Here is a 15,577-nt window from a genome sequence, read left to right on the forward strand (position 1 = left end):
TCCTCTTTCATTAATCTTTTCCCCCACTGGATTTCCTCAGTGTGAAAGTTCATGTTCACTCTGTGCCAACACAGTACCAGTTTTTCTTTTTCTTTAGTCCATGCTCCCATCCCTTCATTTTCTCTATGTTGTTGAATGGTTATAAACTTTACTGACTGTCCTTTTATGGGTCTAGAAGAAACTGAAATGTGGATTGAATTGATATGTTAATGCCACTGTCAAGGACTGTTTAGTTTTTTTCCCCTTTCTTCTTTAAAAAAAAAGCATTTTTGGTTTTTAACACTGCCCAATTTTGCATTCGTAACTTCCTTAGATTTCAATTAGATAAATATACCTCACTTTCTTTGGTGCATACCTCACATTTTTAAAACAGAGGTGCACCAGACCCTTTCCATCAGGTCAGTAAAATTGCCATCATTTCAAAAACCATGGCAACCTATTCCTTGTTATTTCACCTTCCACAAAGTTTCAAGGCTGCCTCTTTCTTGGTTGGTACAATAATTCAATGCGGTTGAAAGGAGTACTTTCTTCATCCTTGATTTCCTTACATAGCTACGAGCAAGCTAAATCTCTTTTCCTATTGTCATCTTGTCTCTCTTCCTAATTTATTCCATTTGGGAAACTTTGTGGGAAATCCAGGCTTTGCTGTGCCAACTACATATGTGTCCGTTGATAAGAGACCTGCAACAATAGTTACAATATCATCTATCTACTAGAGCAGGAATCACTTAAACACAGGCATATGCAAGGTCATTTCAAGATGAAAAAAAAGATGTTATTTGGAATATTACTTGTAAAGATATATTAATTACATAGCTGCATACAGAACCACATACATTCTCTCTCTCTCTCTGTCTCTGTCTCTCTTCCTCCCTCTCCCCCCTCTTTTTCCCCCTCCTCCCGCCTCTCTCCCCCTCTTTCTCTCCTTTCCTCCCCACCTCTCCTTCCCTCCCTCCCTCCATATCTCCCCCCTCTTTCTCCCTCTCTCCCCCTCTCTCTCACACACACAAACATGTTTAGAACCGAGCAAATCCTAACCAAATGTCAAGGTAAATACAATTTAATATGAACTCATGACCCTTCCCGTTGTAATTTTTTTAAATGGTTGTAATCCTGCTTGAGTTGCACAGATAGTTGAGCAGCTTAATATCAGCTATTAATTATCAGTAGTAAAGTACTTGACTTTTCAAAGACTGTCTCTGAATCAAATTTGCTGGAAAACAGATGGGGAAAAAAATGCTTATTACAGTTTTCTAAAGGTCTTGAAGAGGCCAAAAGAAATCTGGAAGCTAGAGGGAAAAGTGCATCATATTTTGTGCTCCTTTTCCTTTTTTATTCAATAAGTTCACCAGATTAGATACTCTCAATTTTAACTTCCCAAGATGAGAACTATATACTAGACGTACTAGATAATTCTTCTGAAATGAAATTTGAAATACTTAACCATGGTCTACAAAAGGAGGGGTGAAAAACAGTGATCAGTAAGCTGATGAGTCTGTTTCACAAAATACGTCACTGGGTCCATGCCAAGCTTGTCAACCAGCACATTGAACAAATAAGGATGGAGAGCAACAGCTTGTCCCTTTGTTTTGAGCTAAGCAAACTGATTTAAAAAAGCAATTGGGCTTTCAACTGGGAGAAAAGAGAATTCTTGAATATGAGCAGACCTTCAATACAGCATTTTAGAAAAACCTCTTGGTCAAAATGTAAAGAAAAATCCTTGTCGACTTGCAGGTAATCCTAGATTTATGACCACAACAGAGCCCAGAATTTATGTTGTTAAATGAGAAATTGGTTGACTTTACCACTTTTCTTGCCACATTTGTTAAGTGAATCACTTTATTAAATTAGTAACACGGTTGTTAAATGAATCCAGTTTCGCCACTGACTTTGCTTGTCAAAAGTTCGCAAAACATGGTCACATGATCCTAGGACACTGCAACCGTCATAAATATGAACCCATTGCCAAGCATTTGAATGTAAAGCATGTAACCACAGAGATACAACAATGGTCACAAGTGTGAAAAATTGTCACAAAGCCACTTTTTCAGTGCCGTTGTAACTTCAAATGGTCACTAAGTCGAGGACTACCTGTATTTAATTACTTCAATCTAAAAATTTGGATAAATATTCTTATCACTGAATGTCAGCGCTCCCCCCCCCTATTCACACACAAAAACAAGATGGCTGACAATAATCAGAAATGCCAAACAAGAGCCTCTGGGTGATCTCTGAGACAATGGGAATATGAGGATAAATCACCTGGTGGACATCAACTTTTTATTCATTTTCCCCACGCTCTCTGCCTTGTGTGTGACCAATCGAATATACTGGGCACATGTTTCCATCAAATACTATGGACCCCTTCTTTCTTCAAAGATCCCTAGAAATGAGAAAGGGGAGGGATTTTCTGAAGAACATGCACTAGAATTTCCTTAGAGCGTTGCCCAGTTGACCTTAGTCAGAGCTTGAAATGGGACCTTAAATTGGGAACTGTAGCGAATAAGGATCATTTCCATCTCTCCTAGTGTCCAGACTGTATCTGTAGGCACTTGAGGTGTTTCTTCTGCAGTATTACCTGAAGTATTTATGGTGATTCAAAAAGGGAGGCTAGGACCTTGGGACCTTGTGGAATAAATTTAATTAAGACTCTGCTGCCACAAGATGCGGCTTCAGTTTTTCTGGCTTGCATACCTTTGGGAGGCTTTGCTGCTTGCAAGATTCTTCTGCTGATCCCTTCCCCTCACTGTTTGTGTACGGAGCCAAACGTTCTGCTCCCACCCCACCCCGCCCGCCTGCTGACTAACTCTGAGTCTTTGAGCAAAGCCATGCTGCTGCTTCTCAGCTGCTCGAGAAACAACATGGACTTGCCTCAGTGTCATAGAAGTTGCACTTAAGCAGAACTTAGAATGGCTTCCTGAGCTGCTGTGCAGAGATGCATGTGGCTTTAAGCCTTTTAGCATGTAGAGTTTGAAGATGATTGGGCTGATCTGTTGGCAAAGGAGAGGTTTTGAAGTTGTCCTTGAGTTTCCCTCACACTCCATTTTCTTCCCTCCGAAGTTTGAACTCTTATTCCAGTTAACATCTTCTGGGTAAACTTCACACCTTGGCTTATGGGTCTTTTAGTCTCTGGATCCTCTTCTCTTTTTTAAAAAAAGCAGATACAGGTAAGTGCTGCTAATCCACATTCCGAGTAGAATGGTGGAGAGAGGAAGGCCCACTTAGAAAGAAGATGGATGGGAAGAAAAGAACCACTTTGATCTCGGGTGAACATGTTATAGAACAAAATACATAAGCATATGCGATAGTGGGTGGAACTACCGTATATATGTAGTGGGTGGAGATACCGTATATATGTGTGAAGTCTACAAGACCTATTTAATTCTCAGGTTCCCCATCTTTGAATATCTAATGAAAAAATAGCACAAAGAGGATCCTTAATGGCAATTTGCAAAGTGGTTTTTATTGAAAGTGAAATGTTTTAGTGCCACAAGTAGTTACCAATCCAGCAGTTTTAATTAAACAAGGATGAATGAATGCTGTATTCACGTTCTAATTAACTATGTGGTCATTTCAAGCATTAACTTTGCTTTCCTGAGTCATTATCTCCCAACCACAAGTATAAAAACCTTGTGGAATTTTGCACTGATCTCTGAGATGTAACTTGTTCAGAAGCCTTTTCATGATACCTTATGAAGGTATATTACTTTCTTTCGTATTTCTGAAATAAGTCTGTGTTTTACAGTAATGACAGAGAGAGACATTCTAGTCATTACTTCATAGCATAAATTTAAACATGTATAAAAAAAGCGAAAATGTCATTTAAAAAAAAAACCTTGGTAATGTTTACAGTTTTGTGCTTTTATTGTGGGATAGTGTGCACATTTCTGTTGAATATGGGATAATTTAATTAAAAAGGCTGAGAAGCTTAGGCAGAGATTTAGGACCCCAGGCTTCTGCGTTTCAATTTTTCAGTTTAGCCCTTAATTTAGAGAGAAAGTAGTCTGGCACATTCTATAGGACTATCTCCATTTCTTCCTGACGCATCCCATACATTCTAGTGAATTCTTGCTACAGAATGGATCATAATGTTTTCTAGTAATATAAAGAACTGGCAAAGGCCAGGCTACAGTATTAAACTAGGAATCTTTCATGTGGAGTTACCACCTTCAAGTTTAGGAAGGCAAAATAATCCAGGTATGAATTCTGCTGAAACAAATTTGCATTTCATCCCTGTTTTGAAAATAGGTTTTTTGAAATACATGAAGAGGCTCTTACAATAATGTGGATGCTGCTTATCTTTTGTAGCACATCCTGGATTGACCCAAGTGTCTGTGTGGCTACAGGGTCACCTAGCCATTCAAGGAAGCACTGAGAATCAGCCTCTCTAGACACGGGGGAGGCATTTTTGTTGGTAGAAAAAAAAAGAAACCAAAAATTCATCTGAATTTTATACATTTTCAAAAAATAGGACTAAAAATGGACAGTAAAGCAGCTTGGATTTGCATTGATTGGCACATTCCCAAGCTGGAATGTTATCGCCCAGAGACATTGTGCAAAAATTCTTTCAAAGTTATTCGAGGGAGGAGGGGGGGGGGCAATAAATGTCATGCAGGAAGCTGATGTTGTTTCATTCTTTTTCCCTCTCTATTCTGGAACACATACGGCCCTCCGCCCCATTCATGTCTGTGCATTTGTGTGGTCTCTCTTTTCTCTGGTTTACCATTTGCTTTTGGTCTTTCTTTTTTACTGAACAGCTGCAGCTCCGGAATCCTGTCCCATAAACATTGAGGAATAGGTATGAGATACATAAAGTCCTTTGTTGTTCACACCTGGAAAACATACAACTCACATTCTGCAATATAGGATTCTTTTTCTTTTTAAGACTTCTTTTCATAGGCACAGTCTTTTTGTTGTTGTTGTTGTTGTTGTTGTTGTTATTATTATTATTATTATTATTATTATTATTATTATTATTATTATTATGTGGTTAATCTTTGATGAGATTCACAGCCTTTGGGGCTGGTTGGTAGCTCAACAGCTCGAGTCCTAACCAAGGACCTAGGAACTGTTAAGGTAACGTGGGAAGATATAAGCTGTTCCAAGTAGGGTGGTTTTTTGTAGAATCAGAATGTTCAAGTCTGATAGATTTAAAATTTCCAAATAGCAAGGTAACCCTTTAGGTATTGCTCCAAGGGCTCCAATTACAATTGGGACAACACATGATTTAGTATTATTATTATTATTGTTGTTGTTGTTGTTATTGTACAATTTTCTTGGGTTGTATATAAAATTTCTATATTCACAATAACAGTATGCTGTCTGGGTACAATCTCTTTTAAGTACTGATAGTAAATATACACACAATAATTATGGCTATTGTTCTCAGATCCCATTTGCCATTACCTTCACTTATCTTTTTTTTTTTTTTTGCATTATTTAACTAAACCCTCTGTTTTCTCTAAAATCAATTGATAATATCAAAGGCACAGTCTTAAGGGGGGGTCGTTTCTCTCCAGGATCAAGCAGTTCCTTTTATCACTTGGATAGAAATATGTCTAGAGAACTTGCATTGTATTTAGTGATGTAAAAAATGTAGGAAAAGGAATATAGGAATCACTGCTATTTGGGCTCATAGCCATGATCCGAAAGCCAGTAGAGTAAGGTTAGTTAAGGTCTCAGTGCACGTGCGCACAATGTGCGCGAAGCAAACCGGTAGCAACGTCGGTAGGAACCCATCCTTGGGACAATCCTGACTTTATTTTACTGAGAAGTTATTGCTGTCTACCCAAAACAGCTGGCTCAGGAAACTGCACATTTTGCAAATAAAAAGAAGTGTGCAGACTGAAGATAGAGACATATCCATTTAAGTAAGATGGCAGATGAAAATATAAATTTATTATCAAAGAGTTCACTGTTACAGCTTGTCCCAAAGATAAAAGGGACATTTAGAAGATCTGCCTGGTGGATTTGTTCAGCCACATGGAATGAGAAGGAGAAATATGGAATCAAAATTGAGCAAAGGGAAGGTGATTATGTCATTATGTTTTTATTCATCTAAAACAGTGGTTCTCAACCTTCCCAATGCCACGACCCTTTAATACAGTTACTCATGTTGTGGTGACCCCCAACCATAAAATTGGTGTCTCGGTTCCTAAGACCATCAAAAATATGTGTGGTGCATAAAAAACATAAAGTAATATTGAAAGTACCATCAGACAATAATCTTTTTGCACCAATAATTTACTGGATGAAACAAAATAATTACCCAACAAAACAGCATTACAGAAAATGGAATTTGAAAAAATAAGACATGGATGAGATTGATCACAAATCCAGTCTATTTACATTCTAGATTAGGAATGGGCAAAGAAGAAGTAGCAGTATGGCTATACATTACTTTTAGGATTAGGTACTGTTTACCTCTGGATAAAGCAGCTGAGAAAAAGCAGTGGACTTCTACAAGAATTATAGAAGACATCAGATTGACTAAATATGGTTTGGCCAGGTTACTTTTTACATTTTTTATGTGTTCATAGCTGGCTCTCCTCGGTGTAATGTGATTTAATTTTTATTTTTCAAAATTTGATAGTTGCATATTACTTGACTGTAATATGGCTTCTACTTGGTTGACTACTTCTTGACAACTCCTTTTAACCATTTTTTTCCTAGAAGGCTTTGTTGGTATTCATCCCCTTATCCTCAGTCTTCCTTGTTATTAAGCATTGCATCAATTGCCAAGAATACATATAACTTAAAGTTCTTATAAGTAGTGTTGCTGGAGTATAGGTATAATTTCCAAATATATTCTTCAATTGAAAGGATGTTTATGGTCTGTACATCAGAGATCAAAATTTAAAAAAAGAAAATTTAAATCCATGGTTGAATGTAATGGCCATACGTTTATGCTGCAATAAACATATTTCGAAAAGTGTGTGAGACCGAAAACATTTTTGCAGAAGTGTCTTATCATTATAATATATAACATGTAGAAATGCAGGATTTTTTTCCTAGCTTTGGAGGATTAAAAATTGAACATCTCAAATAAACTAATACACACAGAAGACAATCTTAGTTGCTTCTTGTATTTAGTGCAGAGCCAAATTTATATCGTGCAGTGTGTAACCCTGGGTTTTAGTCAAACGAAATAGTGTAAACATTTTTAATATACTATGTCAGTAGCAAAATAGTTGTCACAAGGTTAACAGCAGTCATTTTTGTGCTTAAAGTATCTCAGGTTCATGTTTTTGCAGAAAATGTTGGCTGTTTTATTATCAAATTCTCAAGTATTGTCTATCTGCTATTGTATAAATTGGTATAAAGCTATACAGTTGCTGTTGTGCTCTTTTTATTGTTGGGCTATTCAGCAAACTCACCTTTCCCCAACTGGTGTCATCTCAATATGATAGAGATACAGCTCCTCACATTCCAAGTCAGCGTCCTGGTTAATCCTTAGTGGAAATGCTAGAAGTTGTGATTCCATCTAGAGAAGTCTAAGTTGGAAAAGGCTAAGTTAGTGAGTCCTATCAAGGATCTGCAACAGTATTCCTCTTCTCCAAAGCAGAAGCAAAGTTCTACCTCTTAGGAATGACTGCAGCAAATGAGATTTAACCAGAATAGGGCTGAATACTTTAACACCTATTTTGTTTAGAAACACTGCATAGAAGATATTTGGGCATGAATATTTGAAAGCACTTTGTCTTCTTTGGAATAATAGCAGCTTCCACTTTCAAATCTATTGACCCTTCAGTATTAATTAAGTAACCTGTATAAGCCATAACAAAGTTCCTACAACCAGCTGTTTTATGTTGGCATACCTGTCAATATGTCTTGGTAAACATGACTGAGTCGAAGGCTCGAAAGCATGTTAGTCTGTTTAGACTTCTTTTTTAAAATAGAAGATTAGCAGTTGATCTGACAATACTTCCAGGGGTAGCAAAATATAAATGTGCCTTTTAAAAAACATTTGATTTAATAGAATGTTTTGTAATAAATGCCAACATAAGAAGGGGAATGTAGAATCCTAGGAAAGCCTAAATAAATTTATATGAGCAATTTAATATTTTATAGAGTGATACGAATCTTACTAGTAATACTACAGGTGAAACTCGAAAAATTAGAATATCGTGCAAAAGTTCATTTATTTCAGCAACGCAACTTAAAAGGCGAAACTAATATATGAGATAAACTCATTACATGCAAAGCAAGATCGTTCAAGCCATGATTTGTCATAATTGTGATGATAATGGCTTACAGCTCATGAAAACACCAAATCCACCGTCTCAGAAAATTAGAACATTACATGCAATCAATAAAACAAGGATTGTACATAGAACAATATCGGACCTCTGAAAAGTATAAGTATGCATGTGTAATCAGTACTTGGTTTGGGACCGTTTTGCAGCAATTACTGCCTCAAGTGCGGCGTGGCATGGAAGCTATCAGCCTGTGGAACTGTTGAGGTGTTATGGAAGAGCAGGATGCTTCAATAGTGGCCTTCAGCTCTTCTGCATTGTTCGGTCTCATGTCTCTCATCTTTCTCTTGGCAATGCCCCATAGATTCTCTATGGGGTTCAGGTCAGGCGAGTTTGCTGGCCAATCAAGCACACTAATCCCACAGTCATTGAACCAGGTTTTGGTGCTTTTGGCAGTGTGGGCAGATGCCAAGTCCTGCTGGAAAATGAAGTCAGCATCCCCATAAAGCTCGTCTGCGGAAGGAAGCATGAAGTGCTCCAAAATCTCCTAGTAGGCGGCTGCATTGAATCTGGACTTAATGAAGCACAGTGGACCAACACCAGCAGATGACATGGCTCCCCAAATCAACACAGATTGTGGACACTTCACACTGGACTTCAAGCATCTTGCAGTGTGTGCCTCTCCATTCTTCCTCCATACTCTGGGTCCTTGGTTTCCAAATGAGATGCAAAAGTTGCTCTCATCAGAAAAGAGGACTTTGGACCACTGAGCAACAGACCAGGTCTGTTTTTCTTTAGCCCAGGTAAGATGCTTCTGATGTTGTTTGTTGTTAAGGAGCGGCTTGACAAGAGGAATATGACATTTGAAGCCCGTGTCCAGGATCCGTCTGTGTGTGGTGGCTCTTGATGCACTGACTCCAGCCTCAGTCCACTCCTTGTGAAAGTCCCCAACACTTTTAAATGGCCTTTTCCGGACAATCCTCTCTAGGCTGCGGTCATCCCTGCTGCTTGTGCACATTTTTCTTCCACACTTTTCCCTTCCACATAACTTTCTATTAATGTGCTTTGATACAGCACTTTGGGAACATCCAACTTCGTTTGCAATTATCTTTTGAGGCTTTCTCTCCTTATGGAGGGTGTCAATGATTGTTTTCTGCACAACTGTCAGGTCAGCAGTCTTTCCCATGATTGTGATTCCTACTGAACCAGACTGAGAGACCATTTAAAAGCTCAGGAACCCTTTGCAGTATTATCGCTTAATTAGCTGATTAGAGTGGGACACTTTGAGCCTAGAATATTGCACCATTTCACAGTATTCTAATTTTCTGAGATTGTGGATTTGGGGTTTTCATGAGCTATAAGCCATAATCATCACAATTATGACAGATCACGTATTGAACTATCTTGCTTTGCATGTAATGAGTCTATCTCATATATTAGTTTCACCATTTAAGTTGCATTACTGAAATAAATGAACTTTTGCACGATATTCTAATTTTTCGAGTTTCACCTGTAAATAATGTAATTGACCTGACACCTGTTGAGGTGCAAATATGGATATTGCCTTCTCTGGAATGCTGATATGCTATTTCTGAACTTGGCTGAGTTCACATCCACAATATTGTCCACTCTTTTCTTTGTCATAGATCTTCCAACATCAGCTGGCAACTCGCCAAACCACAGCCAAATGCTGAGACACCCCTTCTCTGATAATGCTGATCTGGAGTTTGCTGAAGATATGCAGCATATGTTGGGACCTCTGTGTCATCAATACCAGAAAGAAAAAATAATGATACTAAACACACTTCCCAATAACAAGAGCAGCAAAGTCGTGGGTACAAACTTCATCAAGTACTGCAGATCATATGATACCTATTTTAAATAGATACATAATACTAAGCATTCAAAAAAATCGCTAACTCAATGGTTTGTGGTGGTTGTTTGTATTAAAATGAACTTGTGGAGAGGGTGGATGAATGAGCTTGAGATGAATGAGCTTGAGATGGATTTGATGGTTGGTACCTCCATAAATTTTCTGTCCTTTCCCTCCTATTTTTATCTTGCCAACTCAACCCGCTTTGTAATCATCCTTTCCTTTTATGCTCTTAATCTAACACTTGTTTAGGGATTGTCATAACACTGGGTTCCTTCTGCTACGTAGCTATGAATTAATGCCAGGTTATCTGTTAAGTTCTTAGCATGTACATACTGAATGTGTGATTGTGAAAATGTAATGTATGCGGAAACAAATTCACACCTCCAAATCTATGCATTGGAAGAGCACCATGTCTTCATCCGGAGTGATAAATGCATTTTATATCACCTAATGCCTGCTGACTTGAGAAGAAACATAATGATCTGCCTTTTTATCTATTCCAGTTTCATCCTGTAGCCTTTTAGTTACCCTTCAAACATGCTCAGTTAGCTGTTCTGAGCCACATCTAAGGGGTCAATGCCAAAGATCTAATATCAGTTATAGATTATTCAAGATCTGGGCTGAATTGTGGGATGTAACATACAGAGACAATGCTGTTTCAGGGGAATTAACACACCTAGTACCATCAGTACTTTGGTCAAGAAATAAGTTCTCTCCAAGTGGATAGATAAGTAGTGTAGCTAGCTCTAATTGAAACTTTTCAACAGGGAGATTTCTCTGTGAAAATTCACACAGATGTCCCTCCCCCCTTCGGCAAAAGGAAATGAACTATAGGTGTGGCTGGGGAAAACAAAAAGAACTGGCATAAAATAGCAATTTGTTGAGAGATATATTAAATACATTATTTGTATGGTGATGTCACTTGAACTACATGCATGTTGTTAAAGTCTGTTTATATGGGTAAAGCCTCTTTGAAGATGTCTTTCATTGCACATTTGTTAATTATCATGTTAACATATTTCCCTTGGTGACGAGTATATGAAAATCATACCAAGGCAGCAATGTGATTTCTTTTACACTGAAAAACAATTACTTGCTTGTTCACGTAATGATCGTGCTGCAATTCTCTTTCCTCCCTTCCCAACATATTACTAGCAATCTGGTGAATCTCCAGTATCTTGAGGCCAACTGTTTTTGAATATATGCATTAAAACTAATGAAAGTTTTGGAGATACGATCTCTACTGGACTACTGAAGCTATGGACATAAATGGCATTCAAGCAGTTTTTTGGAGGCATGGCGGAAGCAAAACTACTAACTGTAGATGCGTATGGTTTTTTTTCTGTTTAAAGCTGCTTTACCTGTCTTTGGGTGCCATCCTATTGGAGATTAACCATAAAGTTTTACAGCTGGACAATCTAGTTCCATTAATCATTCAATGAGAAGGGTTCATTTATAATTTCCATCAGAGTAATGGTGGTGGACTGCTTGGTTTTACCTTGAATCCTTGCTTCTAGGTCTTCGTTAATAAGCTATAGTAACTGACAATTCTTCACAGAGATGTAGAGTTATTTTCCAGGAGATACTTTCTGGATGATGATCTTGTGTAGCCTCCAAAGGAAGAAGACAAAGTGCACCTCGTCACGTTCTGCATCATTCCTCATCCCCTTTTCAAGGTTTAAAATGCAAATCTGCTCAGGTACTATCATACCTTACTTTGTGTAGTCACATAAGAACAAATGTGTGCATTGCTACATTGGCAGCATTTCCACTGCATCCTTGGATGGCTTAATGAAAAATACCAAGTTTAAATACACATTAACTAAACAGTAAAAAAATGGTAAAAATGGTAAAAGTAAACAAAAGCAAAACTACTCAGCTCTTATTTTGACTTAATCTTCTCCAACAAGGAGATGTTAAAAAAGCAACTGGGAAGAACAGAATAAAGTGACAGGATTGAGGTTTGAGGGCAAAAGAAATATGGTCAGGAAATACCTGTTTATTTTTGAATAAGAAAATTAATTCAATATCAATTGGATTTTATCCTTGGATATCAAAGGAACTGATTGACAGTGCTGCATGATCTTTGGAAAATCTTGGAGATCAGGGAATGTGCAATGCAGAAGAGAATAAATGTTTCCCTCTTCAAAAAGGGAGGAAGGATCCAGAGGAACTAGAGGTCAATCTAATACCAGTATCTGAGAAGTTGATCTAGTAATTACCTTGTTTTCAAAATGTTGACAGAAGCCAGCTTGGATTTGTCAAGAAGTCTAACCTAGCAACCTAGCTACAGGATGAAATGCTACAGATATAATTCAGTATTTTTTATTTCAGCAAAGAATTTGAAAAAAAAAACACCCCATGCTATTCTGATTAGCCAACTGGCTACTTGTGGATTTAATTTTATAATAATTAAACAGTTGGTTTTTAAAATTATATTTAAGAGTATCCATCGATAATTCCACATCAAATCAAATGAACTTTTGTAAATGACTGGAATGAGAAATGGAAATTTGATTAGAATTCTTTATTAACCAAGTGTGATTGGACACACGATGCTTCTCAGATTTACTGACAACACCTTCAAAGCTAGAAATAAGGCTTAGAACAATCCTGACAGGTTACAGAAATGGATAAAAAATAATAGATAATAATAATAAAAATAATAATGGATCAAAAATAATAGAATGAATTTAATATATTGTATAGGAAATAAATCAATTGTACAGGTATAGAATGAATATCTAACTGGATATTGGTTAGAAAGATTTTGACATACTGGTAGTTGCCACAAATTTTAATCAGCAGGTGGCATTGCTGCAAAAAAAAAGGCAAAATAAAATTTGGATTCTATGTAAGTATAAGTATCAAATTGCAAGAAGTATTTGTTCCATTTTATTATAGTGAGATCTTATCTTGACCATCAATCCCAGTTCTTGATACCAAACAGTAAAAATGTTTAAAATAAAATGCAATAAGTTCAGAGAAAGCCATAAGAATGATGGGGAAGCTGGAAATGAAGACTTGTGAAAAGAGGAACTGAGAATGATTGACCTTGAGAACAGAAAACTAGGAGGAAAAGAGCATCTTCAAAGGCCTGAAAGGATGACCCAGAGAAGAAGATCAAGTTCTGTTCTTTAGCCTTTTAGAATACAGGACATGTAATTATGAACTTATGGGAGGGTTCAATTGAATGTTAGGAAAAGCTTGAAACAAATGGTGAGTTCCCCTTTACTGCATGTGTAAAGTGAATGGCAGATAGCCATCTGCTAAGAATCCCTGCACTGAGCAGGAGGTTGGATTTGATGGACTAAATGTGGCCCCTCCTAGTTCTTTGACTTTATGAACAATATTGATAGTATTTTGAAAGTCCAACAACAGTAGCAACAAACTAGCAGAACGAACTTGAGGGGCATTCAGAATAATGCCTCATGAAGTGACTAAGTGGATCTGGAGTCTTCACATGATTTGGTGCAGCTGGTGAACACCAATGGTTGGTTGCTAACTCGTTTACTACTGGTTTGCTCGCGCATGTGTAGAAGCGTCCGGGCGGGTGGCCGGAACCTCCCGCTGCCGCCACTACCGGTTCAGCTAAACCAGGCCGAACCGGCAGCAACCCACCTCTGGTGAATACCCATGCAAGTTATTTTGTCCTATGAGCATGACTTTGTCTAACTGTTCTCATTCTTCATTTAGAAAACTAGGCAAAAGTGCATTTCTTTGAGCTTACCTCACCTGTTACGTAGTATGCCTGTAAAATATTCATATATTGAGACAATGTCTGCAATTAGGACAAATGTTAAAAGGGATCATGGGATTGGTTTAGGCGATGTGTATATACTTTATTCTGTTCCCACCAATACTCTCGAAATGTGTGTGGTCCTAATGTTCCAGGCATCTTTCTATAAAGACTGTAATAATGGTAATCGAATGGCGGGAAAAGAAATGGCCCAGCAAGGCCATTCTAAAATGTAGCTTTCTCTTGTAGCCTTTTTCTCTCAGGGACGAAGGCCATGTTTCCTGCACCCCTCCTAGCCAGTTTTTGTTTTGTGAAAACAGAAATTGCCAGATGCAGAAATTGGGCCGATCTGAAATACATCAATGAGCAAAGAGTGGGAGCAGATAAGCAAGTGGAATCTCACTCAGGACTGCAGCTGTATTTGACCCTGGGCAATGAAGGATGAAGCCCTCTGGATACACTTGTGTGCACCTCAATGACAATGATGCAATATGTATTTAGGATTGCATGACTCTTTCAAAGAGTGAATAAAATTGTTTACAATGGAAAGAAAGCTGTTGAGTGGAATAGTCTGTTTTTAGGAGGGGGCAAGGAAAGTGTGTTACCTTCACATTTTTTCAGTGCTTTACTTCTCATAGCTGCTCTTATAGCTGCGGAAAGGCTCAAAAGTTTAAAGATGAATGTTAATCAGATGTATGTTGGGCTCAGGGTGTACTCTACTGCTTCCTGTGTCATGTTTGAAACTCGTTACCCTTTCTAGCCACACTGTTTCAGGTCCTGAACGTTCTCAAAGAAATGAAAAGTTCCGATAGTTATTGCAAGGCTATTAGGTTGTGCTCAGAAAGGAAATCCTATACATTGATTAATACAGAATTTCAGGAGCTCTTAGTTCAAGAAGCTCAAACACTTAAGATTTGGCGGGATCTCCGAGTTAGAAAGTTCTTAAAAAAAAAAAAAAAAGCATCCAAAACACATATAGGTTATGACTGAGACCCAGAACAAAGCTCCACATCCTGAAAATTCTGCCAAACCATTTTGGGTTGATCACAGTTCATCAGAAACAAAATCCCAAAGACTTTGGTTCTGTGTTTCAGAAAGAAAACAAAAATTTAAAAAAATGTTGCAGGGCAAATACAAGAAGAACCATGTGCCTCACCTCCCTTCAGCATCTCCCACTTATGGCAGTTTGTACCAGTGATGTGCAATGAGATTTATGGCTGGTGAGGCACTGACGTCATCACAATCTTTTTATTAAAATGCCTTTGTAATACAGAGGGTTTTAATAAAAGGATCCGTGCCATTTTGTCCCGTCCTTGCGTGTTTCGAAGGGGTGGCGGGCAAGAGCATATCGCCAAGGGCCATATGCGGTGGCAACCAGTGGCCAACAACAACAAAAAAAGAGATTTGGCGGGGGAAGCAAGGAGCCAAGGAGTTCCTTGTTGTGTTTTCCTCCGAGGGGGGGGGGGAGAGAGAGAGATGATGATGATGACAATTAAGTATCAAAAGCCTTTTGAGTTTGACAATATAATATATTTTCAGATGCATTTTTTTGCCATCTCTGTTATTTTCTTTTTTAAAAATCAGACTTGCTTCCAATTTGTAACTTCTGGCAAACTACAGTTTTCTTGGCAAGAAATTTAGCTTGCCACTGCTTTCGTCATAGGTCTGAGAAAGTTTGTTTCTTTCTTTCTTTCTTTCTTTCTTTCTTTCTTTCTTTCTTTCTTTCTTTCTTTTCTCTTCCTTTCTTTCCCCCTGATTTGTTTCCCT

At 37.9% G+C, this 15,577-nt stretch overlaps 1 protein-coding gene across 5 annotated transcripts in view; it reads left to right on the forward strand.

Annotated features, from left to right (window-relative positions):
- RNF157 (ring finger protein 157) overlaps positions 1–10,846 on the forward strand; it is a 111,006-nt gene extending 100,160 nt beyond the window's left edge. For 4 of the 5 annotated variants that reach the window (XM_087709890.1, XM_087709888.1, XM_087709889.1 and 1 more), the window contains one exon: positions 9,842–10,846. In XM_087709890.1, coding sequence (XP_087566016.1) covers positions 9,842–10,080 — 239 coding nt within the window. In that variant the 3' untranslated portion in view covers positions 10,081–10,846. Of the gene's footprint in view, positions 1–4,757; positions 4,799–9,841 lie in introns of all 5 variants that reach the window. The other variant, XM_087709893.1, reaches the window with a different exon arrangement.
- The last annotated feature ends 4,731 nt before the right edge of the window (positions 10,847–15,577 follow it).

This window comes from Thamnophis sirtalis, unplaced genomic scaffold, assembly GCF_051295495.1.
Source record: "Thamnophis sirtalis isolate CommonGarterSnake01/CBP01778 unplaced genomic scaffold, rThaSir2_p1.2 scaffold_3, whole genome shotgun sequence".
NCBI classification, from domain to species: Eukaryota; Metazoa; Chordata; class Lepidosauria; order Squamata; family Natricidae; genus Thamnophis; species Thamnophis sirtalis.